We start from the raw sequence: 18,288 nt of genomic DNA, 5'->3' as shown, positions 1-18,288 counted from the left end.
TGAGAAAATGGAAACGTCCGGTATTTTCTAAAGAAGATGGGATGTAGATTGTGATGTCATGTCAACTGTGTCCGGTATTTTTGTTGAAACCATCTGGCAACCCTAATTGGTATTCATATGCTGCTGCATTGTGTTGGGCCACGTACGTTGGCTAAACCGGACAGTCTCTACACAAAATGAAAATGGACACTAATCCCTTATCAAGAATGGTAACAATAGGAGAACACTTCAGTCTCCTTGGACGCTGAGCGATTTAAAAGCGGCCACCCTTTGACCAAAAAACCCCCAAAAACAGACTTTAAAGAGAAACTGCAGAGCTGCAATTCATTTGCAAACTTGACACTATTCAAGTTGAATTAGGGATGCTAACCAGAGGGGACTGGAGCAGCTCCAACCCAGGTGTGCTCCAACCCAGCGGCCCTCTCCGCCTCCCTCCGCTCGCCTCCCCTTAATCGGTTAAACGTACTGTTTAAGCAGTTAGCCAATTCAATGAGATTTTACATCTCTAGTTTAAATAGGGCCTGGGAATGGCTGGTTCACTACGATATTCCCTCTCTTGGGACTCGCCTCCTCATCAACTCTTGGGGGTGGGCCACCCCCACCCCGACTGAATTGGCCTCCTTAGCACCAATGAGCTGACTCCTTTTGTATGTGCTAGCGTGTTTACGCTGCCTCTGTCATTTCCACTCCATGCGTCGGACAACGCGGGTCATTGCCCATGAAAGCGGATGCCCAAAGGAATGTGTTAGTCTTTAAAGGGCCACAGGACTGCCCACGGGCATTGCTGCGTGAGGATCTAAAATCCCCAATCGTGCTTCGTGTCTACTCCGAAGCAGGCTTGGTTCCCCTTTAGCGCTGTGCAGGGCCCGTAACCCGTGTGCGTCAGGAGATAAACTGAGACAAAGCGAGAGACCTGCCGGACGGCTCATCCAACGTCAGCCCCCTGCTCCAATCTGAGCGAGCTCAAATACAAGATGGCTCAGATACTGGCACATCCTCTAATGTGAGAGATGCCATCAAGTGCCAGCCCGGCCCCTCTGCCATGTGTCTTGGCTGCGCTGGACAGTCCCTGCGACACAGGATCAGACCTCAGCAATGATCACACGCACAAACCTGGAGGAGAACATTTTCACCTGCCTGGGCACTCCCCTCGTGGGTTTAAAAGTAGCCGTTCTGCTACAAAGGAATTTCGCAAGCCAATTAGAGAGAGAGTGTAGAATTGACATTCATCTGCAGCTTGGACACGATTTCCCTGGGCTTGAATAAAGACATTAACTGGATGTGGCATTATAAAGCCAGCCTTCCCTGCCTTAACACCTCATTTTCCCATTAAAAGCTAAGAATGGGACCCTTCCAGCCCACTTAATTAGCCTCGTTAGGCCCAGTTCTATAATTGACAGGTACCTTTCCCCCAACCCCCTCCTTTTTCCGTTATAAAATACTGGATTTCTGTTATTCCTCTCCAGCTCATCATCTGATGAAGTGGGTTGTGCCCACAAAAGCTCACAGTCCTATATCTATTGTGGTTAGTCTCCAAGGCTGTGTCTACACTGGGCCACTTATTCCGGAAAAGCAGCTGCTTTCCCGGAATAACTTGCCAGCTGTCTACACTGGCCGCTTGCTTTTCCGGAAAAGCAATGAGGATCTACTGTAAAATTGTCAGTGTTTTTCCGGAAAAACTATGCTGCTCCCGTTCGGGTAAAAGTCCTTTTCCGGAAAAACTGTTCCGGAAAAGGGCCAGTGTAGACAGCACAGTAGTCTTTTCCACAAAAAAGCCCCGATCACGAAAATGACGATTGGGGCTTTTTTCCAGAAAAGCGCGTCTACATTGGCCACGGACGCTTTTCCGGGAAAAAGTGCTTTTCCGGAAAAGCATCCTGCCAATGTAGACACGCTTTTTCCGGAAATACTTATAACGGAAAACGGTTCCGTTTTAAGCATTTCTGGAAAAGGGTGCCAGTGTAGACATAGCCCAAGGGTACGTCTAGACTACAGACTTTTGTCGACAGAAGTTTTGTCGATAGATACTGTCGACAAAGCTTCTGTCGACAAAGAGCATCTAGACTACAGCCAGTTCTGTCGACAAAGCAAGCTGTTTTGTCGACATGACAGTGTAGACGCAAAGGACAGTGTAGATGCAGTAACGCCGTCTGTCGACGGAACTCTGTCGACAAAAGGCGTTATTCCTCGTAGAATGAGGTTTACCGCCGTCAACAAAACTGCCGAGTTCTGTCGACGTTATGTTGACAGAACTCAGCGGCAGTGTAGACGCAGGTATAGTTTTGTTGACAAAAGTCCGCTTTTGTCGACAAAACCCTGTAGTCTAGACACACCCTAAGGTGCCACAGGGCCACTTGATGAACTAACATAGGACAGCAAGGGGATCGTATAAAGCGTTTGGGGTCAGCGAGGTGAAAGGTCGGGGGAGACTGCTGTGAAGAGAGAGTTAGTGATGAACCTTAATGAGCAAAGCATTGGTCAACAATTGCATTATGGCCCCTAGAATTTGTGTCTGTTCCTTTTATGATGGGGACTGTGGAGATCATAGGAGGGTAGAATTTCAGTGCCCAGGAATTTCCAAAGGAAGCGCTTTGCACATTTTTGCACAGGCTTCTTCAGCTCTTTCTCTCTCTGGGCGGCTAACAGGGAACTGGCATCTTTGTTCCATGGGAGGGATCGGCTGCGTTTGCTTCAGCAGCTGCGGATGGAAGGACCCAAATCCTGTGCACGTTGTGATCTGCACCTGCTTAGAGGGGCGGCAGAAGAAGCGGCTGCGTCCCATCGGGCGGCTGCGTGAGAAGGAGCACAGGTGCAGAAACGCCGTGTGGCTCCTAAGTCAGATGTCGCTTGTCTGCACGCTGACCCGTGTCTTAATCCAGCCAGAATGACCAGCAGGCATGGTGCCTCTTGGCTGTCCGTGTAATCTTGCCTAACGGGGGCTCTGCGGTGGGCCTGGGAGGAGTGAGGAAGGACCGCAGGCTTTTCTAATCTAAAAAAAAGAAACCAAACCGATGGGCGACTTTCTGAAAGGTGTTTTGTTTTAAGCCTCTGAGTTTGCCTGCCTTGGGTCTAGCCCACAATGGGTCAAGCTCTAACTCGTGTGGTTAAATTCAGTCCCTGAGCATCTGCTGTGATGGCGCAATGTTCTCCAAAGTATGAGCCTTTGGAGAGGGGAAGCCGACTCGCAAACTGGCTTGTGCGCACACCGCTGCCCTCTGCTGGATAGAACTAGAACTCTTCAACGCTGCATCATTGGCCCTCTACTGCACTAGCGAATGGAGATTCACCTTTCGTGGAAGTGGTTGGGGCCTGCGTTTTCGGCAGCAGGAGTTTCCAGGTTCTGTCGCCGTGAAGTTCTGAGGCGTTGCGGCGTGTCCCACAATAACAACTTATGCCTTTGTTCCAAACGACTACAGCCGCGTCCTTAGGCATATCCTTGCGCCTGGCCCATTGCCTGGAACTACACTGGTCCGTGCACCCCTGTCTGCGCCAGACCCTTCATGTCCTCACTGTTTCCCCAGGCTGCAGAGGGCAGGGCTGGGGGAGAGGTAGGGCCTGAGGGGGGTTGTTCCAGCCCTTCTCCGGGCGGGGGGGGGCAGTCGTGTGGCCCGTGGCTCCCCCCAGATTCTCCCTCACCAGTCGCCACTACACGTTCAGGTCAATGGAGCTGGCTGCCCCGGGCGGAGAGTGACCAGGCGTGCTGCTCTGCTTTCTTTCAGGAGGAATCTGTCTCTGGTGAAGGAGCTCAGGGACAGAGCCGCGCAGGGCCGGGCCTATGGGAACCTCGGCAACACCCAGTACCTGCTCGGCAACTTCAGCAAAGCCACCGCTTTCCACAAGGAGGTAAGGAGCGTGGCCCTCCTTCCCGTGGGGCGTGGGCGAGCCACTCGCTTCCTCCAGCATAGCCTTGTGCCCGGCCCTCCGCATGGCACTGCCTGCGCCCCTAGCCGCGTCAGACGCCGGAGCCTGTCCCCCGCCTCGTGCTGGTAGCGCCTGACTCCCGAGTTATCCCACCGAAATCCGGGGGCGGAAGGGAGCTCTCCGCACGAAGGGGGTGGAGTCTCGCCTGGTCTAGCCACGTGTCCCTGGAAGGGTGAGCAAGGTGGGCGCTGCAAGGTGGGTGCCGTGGGCTAACCCCACCTAGGCGGGGCTTAGGATAGGGCGCTGCGAGCCGCAGGAGGCTGCTGGGGCTCAGACGGGCGGTGTTGGGAGGCCACGCCCGGGGGCCTGTTGGTACCGATCCACAGGGAGAATCCACCTGAGGCGCAAGTGTTTAAAACACGCGTCTGCTCCCGCCACGTTGGAGGCTCAGTTTGGCGGGTTGAGTGTCTCTCCCACGTGTGGGAGCCGTCCGCCCCCTCGACAGGAGTGAGGCACGTTTGGCAGACTGGAGGCAGCTGGCAGGGTCTGGGCGGGGTGTAGCGGCCTCCCGTCGCCAGGGCTGGCTGCTGTCCTGGACAAGAAACTCACTTGCTTGGAACAGCCCGGAGTGCCCCCGATGCGAAGCGGAGGAGGCGCAGAGGGTCTCCGTGGCGCGACATCACCTGCCGCGGCGTGAACCGTCACGGGACACGTCCTCTTTGCTGCCGCCTTGGCTTGGAACAGCCCCCTGTGGAGTGACGGGCACCCAGCGTCCTTGCTTTAACGGGGCCCTGCGCCAATGCGCTCGGGCGCCGTCTTCGCTGGGATGCCCTTCCTCCAGGAAGGAGCGTGGTCAGAGGTGTAATGGGGCCAGGCTTTCCCGATCGAAGAGTAACCCGACCCACACAGGACTGGCCCAGGCCAACTGCTGTGCACTGCTGCTCTGCGTCAGCCGTGGGCGCATTAGCGGGGTTGTCTCGCGGGCTGGTTTGAGCTGCGCGGGGGTGTCTATGGGGTGGGATAAATAACCAGGTGGTCTGCCCCAGAGGCCCGGGGCCAGCCGGCTGGGTTCCGAGGGGAGCCTGGTGGAGCCGGGAGTTTGCAGCGTGCCGGCTGGCTGCCCGGGGAGGGCTGGCAGGGTCGGGGAAGGGAGGGCGAGGTGCAGGGTGGGGAGACAGTGAGACGAAGTCAGGGGACATGGGGGGGATTTGCTCTGTGCCCACGGTCCCGAGCTCCTGGGCGTTACAGCTGAGTGTCAAGCGTGTCGCTTCCCAGCTCGGTTGGGCCCCCCCTTCCGCTGACCGATACGATCGCCTCTAGCCCCGAAGCCCAACGGGGCTGCGTGCGGTAGGGGTTAAAATCCTGTTTAATTAGTTAATCCGTTACACTTAACCAGTTAACTGATTAAATGGGGGGGAGGGAGGCCACTCTTCCCTTCCCCCCCCGCCCCCTCCCTGGACGGGTAGGTGCTGTTCTAGCCTGGCTGCTTCTTGCCCTGTGTGGGGCTGCTGGCGCCCAGCCCTCATGGAGCCAGAAGTAGCAGCCCCACGTGGGCTGGGAGCCGGAAGCCCCATGAGGGGCCCTGGTGGGGCTGGAGAAGCCCTCCGGGTATTGGTTAATCGTTACCTGGTGAGCATCACCCGTTAATATCCCTAGTGCAAGGGCTGGCCCCAGGCAGTGCTGTGGCTGGTGGCCTGAGAGAGGGCGCTGGCTGCACCACTCGGCCGTCGCCTGAGCCGCTGCGACTCTCACGCCTGCCTGTGTCTGTTCCAGCGACTCGCCATCGCCAAGGAGTTTGGGGACAGAGCGGCCGAGAGGAGGGCCTACAGCAACCTGGGCAACGCGCACATCTTCCTGGGCAGGTTTGACATCTCGGCGGAGTACTACAAGTGAGTGGTGGGGGGACGCCGAGGCCGGGCTCCGGGCTCTCGGCCTTTGCAGAATGCTCAGTGCCGCCCGGCTGGGCGAGGCTTTCCCCCCGGGAGCCCTGGTCTGTGTCATGAGACCAGGGGTTTCAGACGGGACATCAGCCACCTGCGGGGGACTGGAGCAAGTCTGAGGCAGTGTCTTGTTTTGTCCGTCTTCTGCCGGAGCTTGGCTCCCCATTGAGATGTGCGTCCTCTCGCCACCTGCTGGCCACTTGCATCACTTCTACCGATTAAAGTCGTGTGGTGTTACAGTGCAGTGTTTCTCAACCTTTTTTTTTTAATATATATAAAGTACCCCTTTAAATAAAAAAAGTACCCCCAGTACCTAGTTTTCAGACACACAATTTTTTATCTACCATTGCAACACATTTGTTTAAACAACTTACTCGTAGCCCGGCAGGCGATGAAATTTTTGGGTGTAAAAAGTACAAAAATAATGCAACACTGTAAAACTTAAAGCAAAAATTCAGTTTTCTCCAAATTTCAGTTGTGCTGACATGCCCTCCAGACTTCTCCTGAGTACCCCTAAGGGTACTTGTACCACTGGTTGAGAAATATTGGGCGGATTTGAACCTGGGACTCTGGAGCTTAGTGTAGGAGCCTCTGCAGCATGAACGATAAAGCCAGCTGGCTCCCAGCTTAGGCTGTAGAGCTCTCATGTTCTTATCTCTCGCTGTAAGTGGTCCAAGTGCCACTGTCTATATGGCACAGTGACCCACACTAGGTGTGAGGGTTACAATAGTCCAAATTCCCAGATTCTCCACAGCAGCTCTCCGCCATGCTGGTACTGGAAAGGCTGTGCCCTAGGCGGCTGCTTCCCAAAAAAGCAGGGCCAGCCCACTAGCTAACAGCAAGAGTGACCAACCCTCCAGCATTTTTGCAGGCCTTTGCATACCCAGAACTTATCTCGGCTGGTTCTGCTTGGCGGAGCAGAGCTGAATTGATGGATGCAATGGGATTAAATTCGCCCTGCTGCACAGCACTGAATCTAGTGGAGCTTCAGCCTGGGGTTGGTGCGCTGGGGGTGGCCAACAGCAGGTCTTAGGGATTTCCACGCTAGCGTGGGAGGGAAAATTTCCAGCTTTGGTAGACGTCCGTGCCAGCTGTGACCGAGCAGAGAGCCCCACCGCACGCCCCCAGCGGTGACTACATGGCTTTTTTTAACGCACTTCTCCATCCAAGCCTGCACTGCACTCTCAGCCTGCTGGGCGTGACCATGCCCGCGTCTCCCTCTGATTGCAGGAAAACGCTCCAGCTGTCCAGACAACTGAAAGACCAAGCGGTCGAAGCTCAGGCTTGCTACAGCCTGGGAAACACGTACACCTTGCTCCAGGACTACGAGAGAGCCATCGAGTACCATCTCAAGCACCTGCTGATAGCGCAGGAGCTGGGGGACAGGTGAGAGATTTGGGGCTGCCTCTGACCCTCGGGAGTGTAATGGCCTGGCGTGTGTCTCACTAGACGCCTGAGCCGCTAGAGCTATAGGACTAAGACCTTTAGCCTGGCAAGAGTAGCAGACTCATAAACCTTTCCTATGGTCCAGCTCCTACAATGGGGGGGATATCAGTTCTCCGGTGAGAATTCCTAACAGCCCTCTCCCCCTGCCGCTACTCCTGTTTATCCCAGCCACCCCCGGGATGTAAAAATCGCTTCTCTCTAAGGAACAAAGTGAGCAGTGAATGAGTCCGGAAGCCCCACCGCTCTGTGTCTCTGGTAAGGGAAGCTCGGAGGAGACACAATAACGTTCCACACGGAAGTGATCCCAAATGGCGTCTGAGAACCAATGGCGTTTCCCGGCTCCGTGAGGGAAATGCATTTTGCCTCCTAGATAAATGATGATGAGCCCGTTTCTGCATCTGCCTCCCCGTGTGGGAAGTTTTCCTGTCTCCTCAGCTTTTCTACACTGGGTCTCGAGTCTCTTGCTGGCCCCTAGCTGAATTTTCAGCCCGCTTGCTCAGGATCTCTGCGAATGACCTAAAGGAGCCGGCACCAGCTGGGGAGCCGGCTCCAGACAGTGCGGAAAGTTCCAGGGAAGGAGCCGGGGGTGGGGGCGACGTCTGAAGGAAACGAGCTTTGCGAGATGGAGATGGAAGGGTCCAGCGGGGGGAGACGAAGGATCTGCTGTGCCGTTAGCCGGAGTGGTCGGAGCACCCAGAGAACAGACAGTGCCTGGCTTTGTGGGTGTCCAGCTTGACACGCCCACTGAGGGCCTCTTTTTTCTGGGTGCTGAGCGCCCGCCCCCCAGATGAAGTCAACGGGCGCTGCAGATGCTCGGCACCTTCTGAAAATCAGGCCTAAGACGTGCCCCCTTTAATCTCTGGCTGCAAATACCTAGGAGGATGGAGTAGTAAAGCGGGAAATTGGGATCTGTTCCGTGCACCGTCCCTGCGCCTCGCTCTGCCTCAGTTCCCTCATGGGCACAACAGGCCTAGGGAGACCCTCCTCATGGGCGGGTGGGGGGGTGGAGAGACTGTTTGCAGGGCTCTGGGAGTGCCGAGGATGGCAAGAGCTACGCCCGAGAAGACCAGAACGGGGAGCGAACCAGGGACTGTTCCCAGGCACGGTCTGCCGGGAACGACTCGAGTTGAGTGAGACGCTGTGGTGCGGGGTCGGAGTCTCTCTAACAGGAAGTCTAACGAGTGAGCGTCCTTAGAGGGAACAGCGTCCCCCCAAGGGGAAACCCCGTCACTTGGGTCATCTGACAGGGAGGCCTCTCGGGGCGGACTAGGCCAAGCTCTTGAAAGGGGTGTGAGGGACATGGGGGGCCTGTCGCAGGCCAGGTCTGCAGTGTGGCCATTCTGTGGGTCATTTTCAGTGCTCCGTGAAAGTGAGACGGGCCAGGCCTACCCAGAAGGACAGCCTGGCGCTCTGAGACCGGAGTGGGGGGGATTTCAAACAGGCCTTCCTGGCTAATGGTGCTGTGGAAATTCCACTCGCTGACCCCCTACAGAGCAATTTCTAAAGACCCTTTGGGACACGCCAGCCCCCAGCCACACGCTGGGGAGGCAGCAGCGACCTCCGGCTTGCAGGAATCGCCGCGAGCGAGCGTCCGGCTTTCACCACCGCCCGGCTTTGCAGCTTTGTTCCGTGGCTTGCAGCATTCCCGCTCCGAAAATCCCCCCCGCCTCCCTGCCGCCTCCTGCCACTAGATGGAGCATGGACATTGCGCAGGAGACAGCGGGCGGCTTTTGGGGCTCTCGCTGCCTGATAGAAGCCCCGTTGCGCGAGATGCCTGTCCGGAGCCTGGGGCGTCCCGCCCTTGGGAGTCCATCACGCTGGTTGGCATCTCCTGCTTTTAGGCCGAGGCGACTAAGAAGGCAGCACAGGAGCAAAACCTAGAGAGCAGGCTTTTATCAAACTCCCTGAGCTCCCGTGGGGGGCTGGGAGCAGTGTTCAGGGGAGGCTGGTGAGCTGGAAGCTCTCCCCGCCCCCCGGGAGCTGGCCCTGAGGAGTGCAGAGCACAGAGGGGTTGCTTCCGAGGTATTGGGAGCTGGGGGACAAAATTTAACCATAAAGTGAGCCATCGCCTTAAAAAAAAAAAACCTGCTGAAAATTAGAAACCTCGTGACCCAGCTTCCTCATGAACAGACTTAGGGGGGCGCCACAGATCCTCCTGCCGGCACCCCTTGAATACTATGGGGTCCAGTGTCAGGGTAAGAGACACTTGTCCTCTTACTACTTGGACCATTGGGCTCGCTGAGGCTACGTCTACACTGCAGGTTTCTTGCACAAGAAGCTTTTTGTGCAAGAGATCTTCCGCAAAAACTACTTGTGCAAGAGCGCGTCCACACTGCAAAAGTGCATGAGCGCGTCCAGGCTGCGTGGGCGCGCTCTCGAAAGAACGCTCTGATGGCTACTCACAGAACAGCCACCAGAGCACCTGTGCTTTTTCGGATAGGCTCTTTTTGCGCCCCTGCAGAGCACCTTTTTGCGCAAGAACTCTTTCCCGAAATGGAGTTATTCCTCGTGGAAAGAGGAATACCTACACCGCAAAAACCCCTCTGCGCTTTGGATTTACTGTAAATTTGCTTGCGCTAAAACGCGCTTGAGGTGTGGACGCTCCACGGGTTTTTGCGCAAAACCCCTCTAGTGTAGACATAGCCTGAGTGCTAGCCGACTGTCTGTCTTGCACACCCCAGCTCACGAGTGCGGGCAGGAGATGGGGCATTCTCAGTGCGGAGAGGCCTTCCCCTGCTGCTCGGACAGTCGGTTGGCCCTCAGGGTGTGAAATTAAACTCGCCTGCTTTCTCAGCTTCATGCCTGAAGTGAGGGGGGAGGGGTGGACACTGAAAAGCTGCACCGTGGTCTGAGGAGACGTTGCCTGAGGTTATTTCCGGCCCGTGGAGCCAGCCACCGAAACACCAGTGCCGTGGGCTGCCTTGTTGCTGTGCGTGCTCCATGCTGCATTCCTGCGCCTTCCTCTTTGGGCTGGAAGCGAACGGGGCCGCACTTGGATGCCCAGTCGCTGTTGCCGTGGGAACGTGTGCGTGCAGCGATGGGGTTTAGATCCACCGGGCAGCAGGGGGAGAGTTCAGTGACAACCGCCCGCTTCACATCTGGTTGTGTCCGGAAGAGGATGTCGGCTCGGCTGTGCTCTTCTTCCCGGGGGACCCCCGGAGCGATTGCCGGCTTCCCACCCGTCTGCTCCCCAGGAGGGTGGGAATGCCGTGGAGGCAGAGGCTCGCCCCAGGATGAGGGAGAGTCCGGCAAGGGGGGAGATGGATTGAGTTGTTCACACGCTGCTCAGTGGTGACCTGGGATAAAAATAAAGAAGACAATTTTTGAGCGATTAAACACGGTATTTAGAAGGCAGGAATTCTCACAAGGCCGTTTTATCCACACGGACCTTAACATAACCCCCCCGCCTGACCGTTGAGACTGCAGCCTCGTGGGTCAGATCCCCGCTTGGGTAAATCATTGCGGCTCTGTTGCGGTTAATCGGCCGCGCTGATTGACACTGGGCCTGTCTTTTTAATGTCTAGGGCCAGTTATTCTGTAGTCCCTCTGCTCCCTTCAGCTGTCCCAGCTGGTAGCTTTTATAAAAAGGATGTGTGCCCTCGCGCCGCACAACCATCTCGCTCGCTTGGCGTGTAAGCATGCCGCCGCTCAGAGATCCGGAGTGAAACCCTATTGATAGCCAGGGACACTTTGGCATTCAGTTTAGTGGAACCAGGATTTCGCCCTTAGGCTTGATTCTGTGTGTAAAAGTGGGCACAGAAATCAGCATGGAAACAGCGTCTTTGATGCTTCCAAGGAGAAGCCAGAACGGGCCAGGTCCTGCAATGGCTGGTTTTTGCTGCGTCTCCCAGAATGCCGATGGATGGCGGTTTCCTGTTTTGCAGGGTGGGAGAAGGAAGAGCCTGCTGGAGCCTAGGAAATGCCTATGTCTCCCTCGGGAACCATGACCAAGCCCTGCGTTTTGCAAGGAAGCATCTTGAAATCTCCCAAGAGGTAAGATGATCAGGGTGAACCACGTCTCCCTGTTGGGAGCAAGGCTGAGAACGTTCCTCTCCAAGTCTAGAAAGTCTGTTTTTATGTGGCATCTTTGGGAATTGCAAACCTAGCCTGGAAAACTCCCATCCAGGGAGACCCCCGGGTTCTGTCTTAATTGTTGCTAATATCACTACGGTGCCTGGATTACTCCACCCTGGTTTGCGAATGGCTCCGTCAGCATGGTTCTTAGGGGCCAGGAGCCTGCAGTCCCTCTGGGCTGGCAGCTGAGAACAGCAGCGCTGGGAGCCGGGGCTTTTGGTGCACCGGTAACATTTCATGGGCATATTTGCATATTCATTATTGGCATAATGTTTATGCAAATAAACTGTTACAGGTGCGCCCAAAGTTTGTGACTGGCTTTGCTGGTCTGCGCTATAAACAAGGTTGGGAACCACCGAGTTCGGAGAACCCCCGTGTTTGAGCCCAGGGCTGGGTGATGTTGGTTGAACTCAGGGAGCGGGTAGCTGACTCAGAGCCCAGTCCTGGTTTGTAGGGAATCAAGGGTCTGAAGATATGGGTGATGGCTTTACTCTGTGGATGCCACACGCTGTCTTACCAGGGCTGGCAGCTCCTGGCAGCACTCTCGGGAACATGATGGAGAAGGAGGCTGGGAAAGTTTCCTAATAAAGATGGGGGGGAAGTAAGAGCCGTCCTCCTCTGGCGCAGTGTGCTATTCGACAACCAAACCATTTTTAAGACATTAGGTTGCCTTTCTCCTCCCGGTCTTGGTTGTTTTGCTCTTGCTTGGGTGCTTCTAGGTTCAAAGTGGAAGAGCCAGAATAGCTCCAATGTGGCTCTTCTCACCAGATTTCTGGCTTAGAAGTACTGGAAAGTCCCTCCGAAGCCAGCTGTCCTGAGACTTCCAGAGAGGTTTGTGAACAGAGAAGCAAGTCAGGCCTTGGTCTGCATTTCGGGACCACAGCCAGACGCGCCTTGCCCGTCTCTTAAGGATGGCGTTGGCTGCTCTCCCCTCGAGAGGCTCAAACCGCTGCCAAGGAAACGGCTGAAAGAGATTGTCTGCAACTCTAAAATGGTGTGGAGTTGTGTCTATACCTCTTGGGGCCCAGATAGCCAAAGCCATCAGCACAAGGCAGCTGCTAATCCCGTGGTAGCCAAAGCTACCCTAATTACCACAGAAAACACTTTCCTCTGTCCGCAAACATTGCACCCAGGGCTGATCCCACAAATGGCAGCAGTCAAGTTTCACCCACTTGGCTCTACAGCTGCATGTGGTTTGGCCTCAATCAATAGAAGCAAAGGCAAAGCCAAGTTCCTTGTGTCTCCATCAGGGTTTTGCACTGGTGTAACCAGCCCGGTGTCCAGTGATCTCATTCTATGGAGGCAACTTTTCTGAAACAGATGAGGCCTGAAAAGTTTTTGGCGGCTTTGGGATCTGAACTGCAAAAGGGCTTTGTTGTTCACCTTGAGCAACCCGGTAGGAAGAAATCGGCGTCGGTCCCTTTAACGCTTTGACGAAGTTGCCCTTTGGAAGCATTAATTGAAACCACCATTTATACGTGCTTTGTGCATTCTCCTGTCTCTGTTAGCGTGGCTAAATCTTGGGGTAGGGCTAACACACCAGCTTAATTATACGCTTAATTATACTTGTCAGCCATTCAGAAGAACCGCTGCTCGTTGGCCCTGTACGTTTCAGAACAAATTGACTTTTCGGCGTTGGGTTGGAGTCTTCCAGCGTGGCGCTGATTACTCACAGCCAGATGGAGGCTCAGCTGTTGGCACTGTAGATGAACAGGGATGGGAGGACAGACACAATAGCAGCCTTCACTGCTCCTGGGAGTGGTGAGGGGAAGCCTTTGAGGATTTACAATGCTGTGCTCTTTGTGGGTTGATGGCTTTGATTACAGGGCAGCGTCGGAAGGGGCTTACTCATGGCAGGTGGCTAATAAACTCCCTCGTGGCACTAAATATGGAGCGGTGCTGAGAAATCACATCCATTTCAGGGATGCAAGGGGAGGGTGCACACGAATTTCCAGCATTCGTCTGCTTTTAGTGAGCAAGGAGCCAGATTAGGAGCATAAATTGCTCCAAGATAGACAGAGCAAGGGATGTAAATAAATAAATAAAAAAAGACCACGGCCCATCCGGGAACGCCTTTCCATTGGCGTGTGGACAGCAGGTTGGCACCTCTGTGGAAATTGGAGAGCCAGGATTAGGACAGAAATCTCTGTCCTCATATTCCCCCTTCAAGATCTATGTGTTTTGATGGATGCCTGCAAGCAATCAGCTGCCAGAAAGTCTCTGATAGGAATTGTTTCTTTAAGGTCATCTGAAACAAGTGGGAATGAGCTACGCATTTCACAGGGTGTGTCCAGGACTTGAGAACCCAACCTGACCCGGGTAAATTCTCTGGAAAGCATCTCAACCACAAAACTGGTGTAACTGGATGGCGCAAACCACGGGGACTCTCACGTGGCCACAAAATACGCCACAGTGCGGCATTGACTAAGGGGTTGTGTTCTACTCCGGAGGACCAAGATGTCCTTTCTAAAAGACACAGCTATGGCCATAGAAAGTAGAGGCTGCTTCCAAATGACCTTTCTGTGTCCGTGACTCCTGGCTAGTTAGTTCCCATATTCGGGGAAACTCTGTAGGATCCTTTTAGCTAGTTCATCTCTTTTGTTGTTCAGTGCAGTGGAGCTGGGCTTTTGAAAGAGATCTCAGCAGTTATAAAATGATAAATGATACCCCCCCCCCCCCAGCATGATTGTGCACTGCCGATTGATGGACTAGTTTGGATTTCGATTGACATGGGGGTTCAGGGTATGATTCAGACCTATAAGGGGCAGGGACATAAAATCCCGTTTAACTGGTTAACTCATTAAGCGGGATTCCCAGCCCAGCTAGAGCAGCTCCCAGCCAGTGGACTCCCACCGGCTCCTGGCTGGCTGCTGACCCCTCGGAGCTACCAGCTCCTGGCCCTGCCAGCTCCTGGGTCCACGGGGCTGCCAGTTCCCAACTGCCACAGCTCCCGACCTCTTGGATTTGCCAGCTCCTGACCCCATGGGGCTGCCGGCCCTCGGCTGCCAGCCCAGAGGGGCTCCTGGCCCTGGCCCACAGCAGAGTGCTCTGTGCGAGAGCTGTTCCCAGGCACCGGTGAACTGGCTACTAGTAAACATCACCCGGTAAGGTTACGTGTTTGCATCCCTGCTAAGGGGTTGTGCCAGGACTTGCCCTGCAACCCTGCATGCCCGATAATTCTTTGCTGCTGTAGCTCCCATCCTGGGATGCTCACCCCCAGCCTACAAGCATGCTGGTCCTGAGTATCTGTGCGCTAAGCAGCCCTGGTGCACCAAGTCCTACCCAGGGTGCTCTGAACCCAGAGCTCCGGTTACTAATCTTTGTTTTCCAGGCAGTGTTAGGAAATAAATTGGGGTGGGGGTGGAGGAAGACCCAGGAGCTCCGTCCGATCAATGATCGGTTAACACAAGACTGCTTCCACTCAAACGTCCTCGTTTTTAGTGAGCACCGAGCACCCATCAAAAATCGCCCTTGTCCAGAGCACCCCAGGGATCGTTACCCCACGTCAGAGGTGGTGTCAGCAGTGGGATTCCAGTGAGCACCCTTCTCGCTAGTGCTTGGAGCTTGGTCGCAGATCCGGACGTCTCCAAAGGATGCGCTCTCTCCGTAACTCAGCGCAAAGCGTAACTCCGAGTAACAAGTTCTCTTGCAACAGCAAGAAACTCGCAATTTTTACGTATCAGCAAAGCAGCTGGAGCAAGCAACTTACAAAGCCAGGCACCCAGAGCAGCATGAGTAACGCTGCAGCTGTGCCGATGGTTTTGTCTGCCTAAGCAAGGTCCAATACTTTCTCGGTACACCATGTCCTCGCGTCTAGCTTATGGGGACCAAGGGCACAAGAGAGCTGCAGGTTGTGCCCACTCCGGTTCTCTCCTAATAGCTTGTCCACAGCCCCACAGGAACTTCCACCAGCCAGGAGATCCCCAGACGCACCCAGTCCGGAATTTCCCCCACACCATGTTCTCTGCAATGTCTAGTCGGGATGAAATGGGGTAGCTGGCTAACCGGTGCCCGGCCCCACTATGCCACGGATTCCTGTGAGCCTCCGTCCAGCGCAAGGCGGCAGTCAGTTAACTAGTGAAACACACAGTTTAACTAGTTAATATTTTAAACAGGATTTTCTATCCCTAATGCCTAGCCTGTCCTGGTTCGGAGAAATACTACGGTGTGTTTGTTCCTTTCTAGAGACAGAAGCACATCACCGTTTATTAACTAATAAATGTATTAACGGCATAAGGAGATGGTGCCACGTAAGGGGAATAGCGTTAGAGAGCGTAACAAGCAAATACAAGTGAAAACCTGCCTCTAACACTTAATCTATCAAGGCGCAGGCTTTGTTCCAGCTGGTTTCTCTCGCCGGTCTCTCCTCTTCCCAGCCATGGCCGACTTGTTCTCTATCAGGGCCTTCCACAGAAGTGTACGGGCCTGGTTTCTCTTTATTTGCCCAGGTGAAAGAGCTTTCCCTGAGCAGGTTTCTCACCCACATGCTCAATTAAATCCCCATTTAATTGGGATTGGTCCTGCCTTGGGCAGGGGGCTGGACTTGATGACCTTCTGAGGTCTCTTCCAGCTCTGTGCTTCTATGCGGGTCCCCTGGGTTAAAGGACCCACCGTTCTCAGCTTGCAAGAGCTCTGTTCCCGTTGGTTGTCTAGTGGCGGAAGCCAAAGATGGCTTTGGTCCTTGTTTAGATATTCCTAAATGTAGTGACTTGGTTTCGGTCGGCAGGATGCTGTAAGCCTGTTTCTCCCTTCCCGAGGGCTTCCCATTCCCGTGTAAATGTTTTGATTGTTCTGATTCCCCCCCTGCTTAATTTACCTCAGAGACAGTTGCCATCTCTCCTGTCTCGGGGAGGGGGGGGGGGGAATCCTGTTTCTCGCTGCTTGGCTCCAGCTGTTAAAGCACAATGTCCCAGAGTATCCCCGTTCCTTCATGTAGGGTTAACACGGCCAGGTCACAAGGATATTACTCACCGGCATGTCATTAGCTTTCAGAACAGACCTTTCGGGCAGCTTGTCTTGGGATCTCCCTCGGGGGAACGTAACACCCAAGGAGCTGCTCCGGAACGGGGTTCTCCCGGCGCACCCAACGCTGGTTTAGTACTGAGCCCGGCGTATCCTGGGTGTGCGCGCGCGGCGCTGTCCATTCAGCTGCTCAGCCCTGCTGTACACGGCCAGGTTGGGTCGGTATAATCTGCCTTGCACTGAGCCGGTAGGCAGGAGGCTGCACTTGGGTAAATCCTGGTTAAGGTGATGCAGTGACACCACCTCCCCGAGGGGCTTTGAGTCACAGGCAACATGCTGCGGCGGATGCTGTGTTACTTACGTTGGCCTCCAGCGTCTGTCCCACAATGCGGAATGGCAGCAGACGGTGTCTCCCATCTGCCTCCATCGTGCAGCCTTGCCTGGGTCTGCCGGGGCTTCCTGACTGTGCACCGAGGACACCGGCCCCTGGCAGGCTGCCCTTCCAACAGCCCCCGTCTTGGTCTTTGCTTTGCAGATCGGGGATCGGAACGGGGAGCTGACGGCGCACAGGAACGTGGCCCAGCTGAAGTCAGCCCTGGGCCTGAGACTCGACGAGGAGGAGGGGGCTGCCACCCTTCGTCCCGCGGGCTACGAAGCGCAAGGTGCGTCTCATAGAATCATAGAATCATAGAATAATAGGACTGGAAGGGACCTCGAGAGGTCATCGAGTCCAGCCCCCCGCCCTCAAGGCAGGACCAAGCTCCACCTACACCATCCCTGACAGATGTCTATCTAACCTGTTCTTAAATATCTCCAGAGAGGGAGATTCCACCACCTCCCTTGGCAATTTATTCCAATATTTGACCACCCTGACAGTTAGGAATTTTTTCCTAATGTCCAATCTAAACCTCCCCTGCTGCACTTTAAGCCCATTACTCCTTGTCCTGTCCTCAGAAACCAAAAGGAACAAATTTTCTCCTTCCTCCTTGTGACACCCTTTTAGATATTTGAAAATCGCTATCATGTCCCCCCTTAATCTTCTTTTTTCCAAACTAAACAAGCCCAGTTCGTGAAGCCTGGCTTCATAGGTCATGTTCTCTAGACCTTTAATCATTCTTGTCGCTCTTCTCTGTACCCTTTCCAATTTCTCCACATCTTTCTTGAAATGTGGCGCCCAGAACTGGACACAGTACTCCAGCTGAGGCCTAACTAGTGCAGAGTAGAGCGGCAGAATGACTTCACGAGTTTTGCTTACAACACACCTGTTGATACAACCTAGAATCATATTTGCTTTTTTTGCAACAGCATCACACTGTTGACTCATATTCAACTTGTGGTCCACTATGACCCCTAGATCCCTTTCCGCCATGCTCCTTCCTAGACAGTCGCTTCCCATCTTGTATGTATGGAACTGATTGTTCCTTCCTAAGTGGAGCACTTTGCATTTCTCTTTATTAAACCTCATCCTGTTTACCTCTGACCATTTCTCTAACTTGCTAAGGTCATTTTGAATTATGTCCCTATCCTCCAAAGAAGTCGCAACCCCACCCAGTTTGGTATCATCTGCAAACTTAATAAGCGTACTCTCTATCCCAATATCTACATCATTGATGAAGATATTAAACAGTACGGGTCCCAAAACAGACCCTTGAGGAACTCCACTTGTTATCCCTTTCCAGCAGGATTTAGAACCGTTAACAACAACTCTCTGACTACGGTTATCCAGCCAATTATGCACCCACCTTATCGTGGCCCTATCTAAGTTATATTTGCCTAGTTTATCAATAAGAATATCATGCGAGACCGTATCAAATGCCTTACTAAAGTCTAGGTATATGACATCCACCGCTTCTCCCTTATCCACAAGGCTCGTTATCTTATCAAAGAAAGGGCGGCCGTCTCTTGGGGCGCGTCTGCACGGCCGCTGAGCGCGTGGCTCCGGGCGCTGGCGGCCAGGCTCGTGCTGGCTCTGCTCCAGCGAGCGCGCTACGAGGAGCAGCATGGA

General features: G+C 54.3%; 1 protein-coding gene across 8 annotated transcripts in view; it reads left to right on the top strand.

Annotated features, from left to right (window-relative positions):
* GPSM1 (G protein signaling modulator 1) overlaps positions 1–18,288 on the top strand; it is a 162,867-nt gene that overhangs the window by 62,778 nt on the left and 81,801 nt on the right. For 6 of the 8 annotated variants that reach the window (XM_075905594.1, XM_075905595.1, XM_075905590.1 and 3 more), the window contains 5 exons: positions 3,720–3,843; positions 5,635–5,750; positions 7,032–7,187; positions 11,132–11,240; positions 16,819–16,945. In XM_075905594.1, coding sequence (XP_075761709.1) covers positions 3,720–3,843; positions 5,635–5,750; positions 7,032–7,187; positions 11,132–11,240; positions 16,819–16,945 — 632 coding nt within the window. Of the gene's footprint in view, positions 1–3,719; positions 3,844–5,634; positions 5,751–7,031; positions 7,188–11,131; positions 11,241–16,818; positions 16,946–18,288 lie in introns of those variants that run through there. The other 2 variants (XM_075905600.1, XM_075905597.1) reach the window with 1 other exon arrangement.

This window comes from Pelodiscus sinensis, chromosome 22 (genome assembly GCF_049634645.1).
Source record: "Pelodiscus sinensis isolate JC-2024 chromosome 22, ASM4963464v1, whole genome shotgun sequence".
In the NCBI taxonomy this organism is placed as follows: Eukaryota; Metazoa; Chordata; order Testudines; family Trionychidae; genus Pelodiscus; species Pelodiscus sinensis.
The sequence above is the reverse complement of the archived record's forward strand: the minus strand, read 5'-3'. Positions and strand labels throughout refer to the sequence as shown.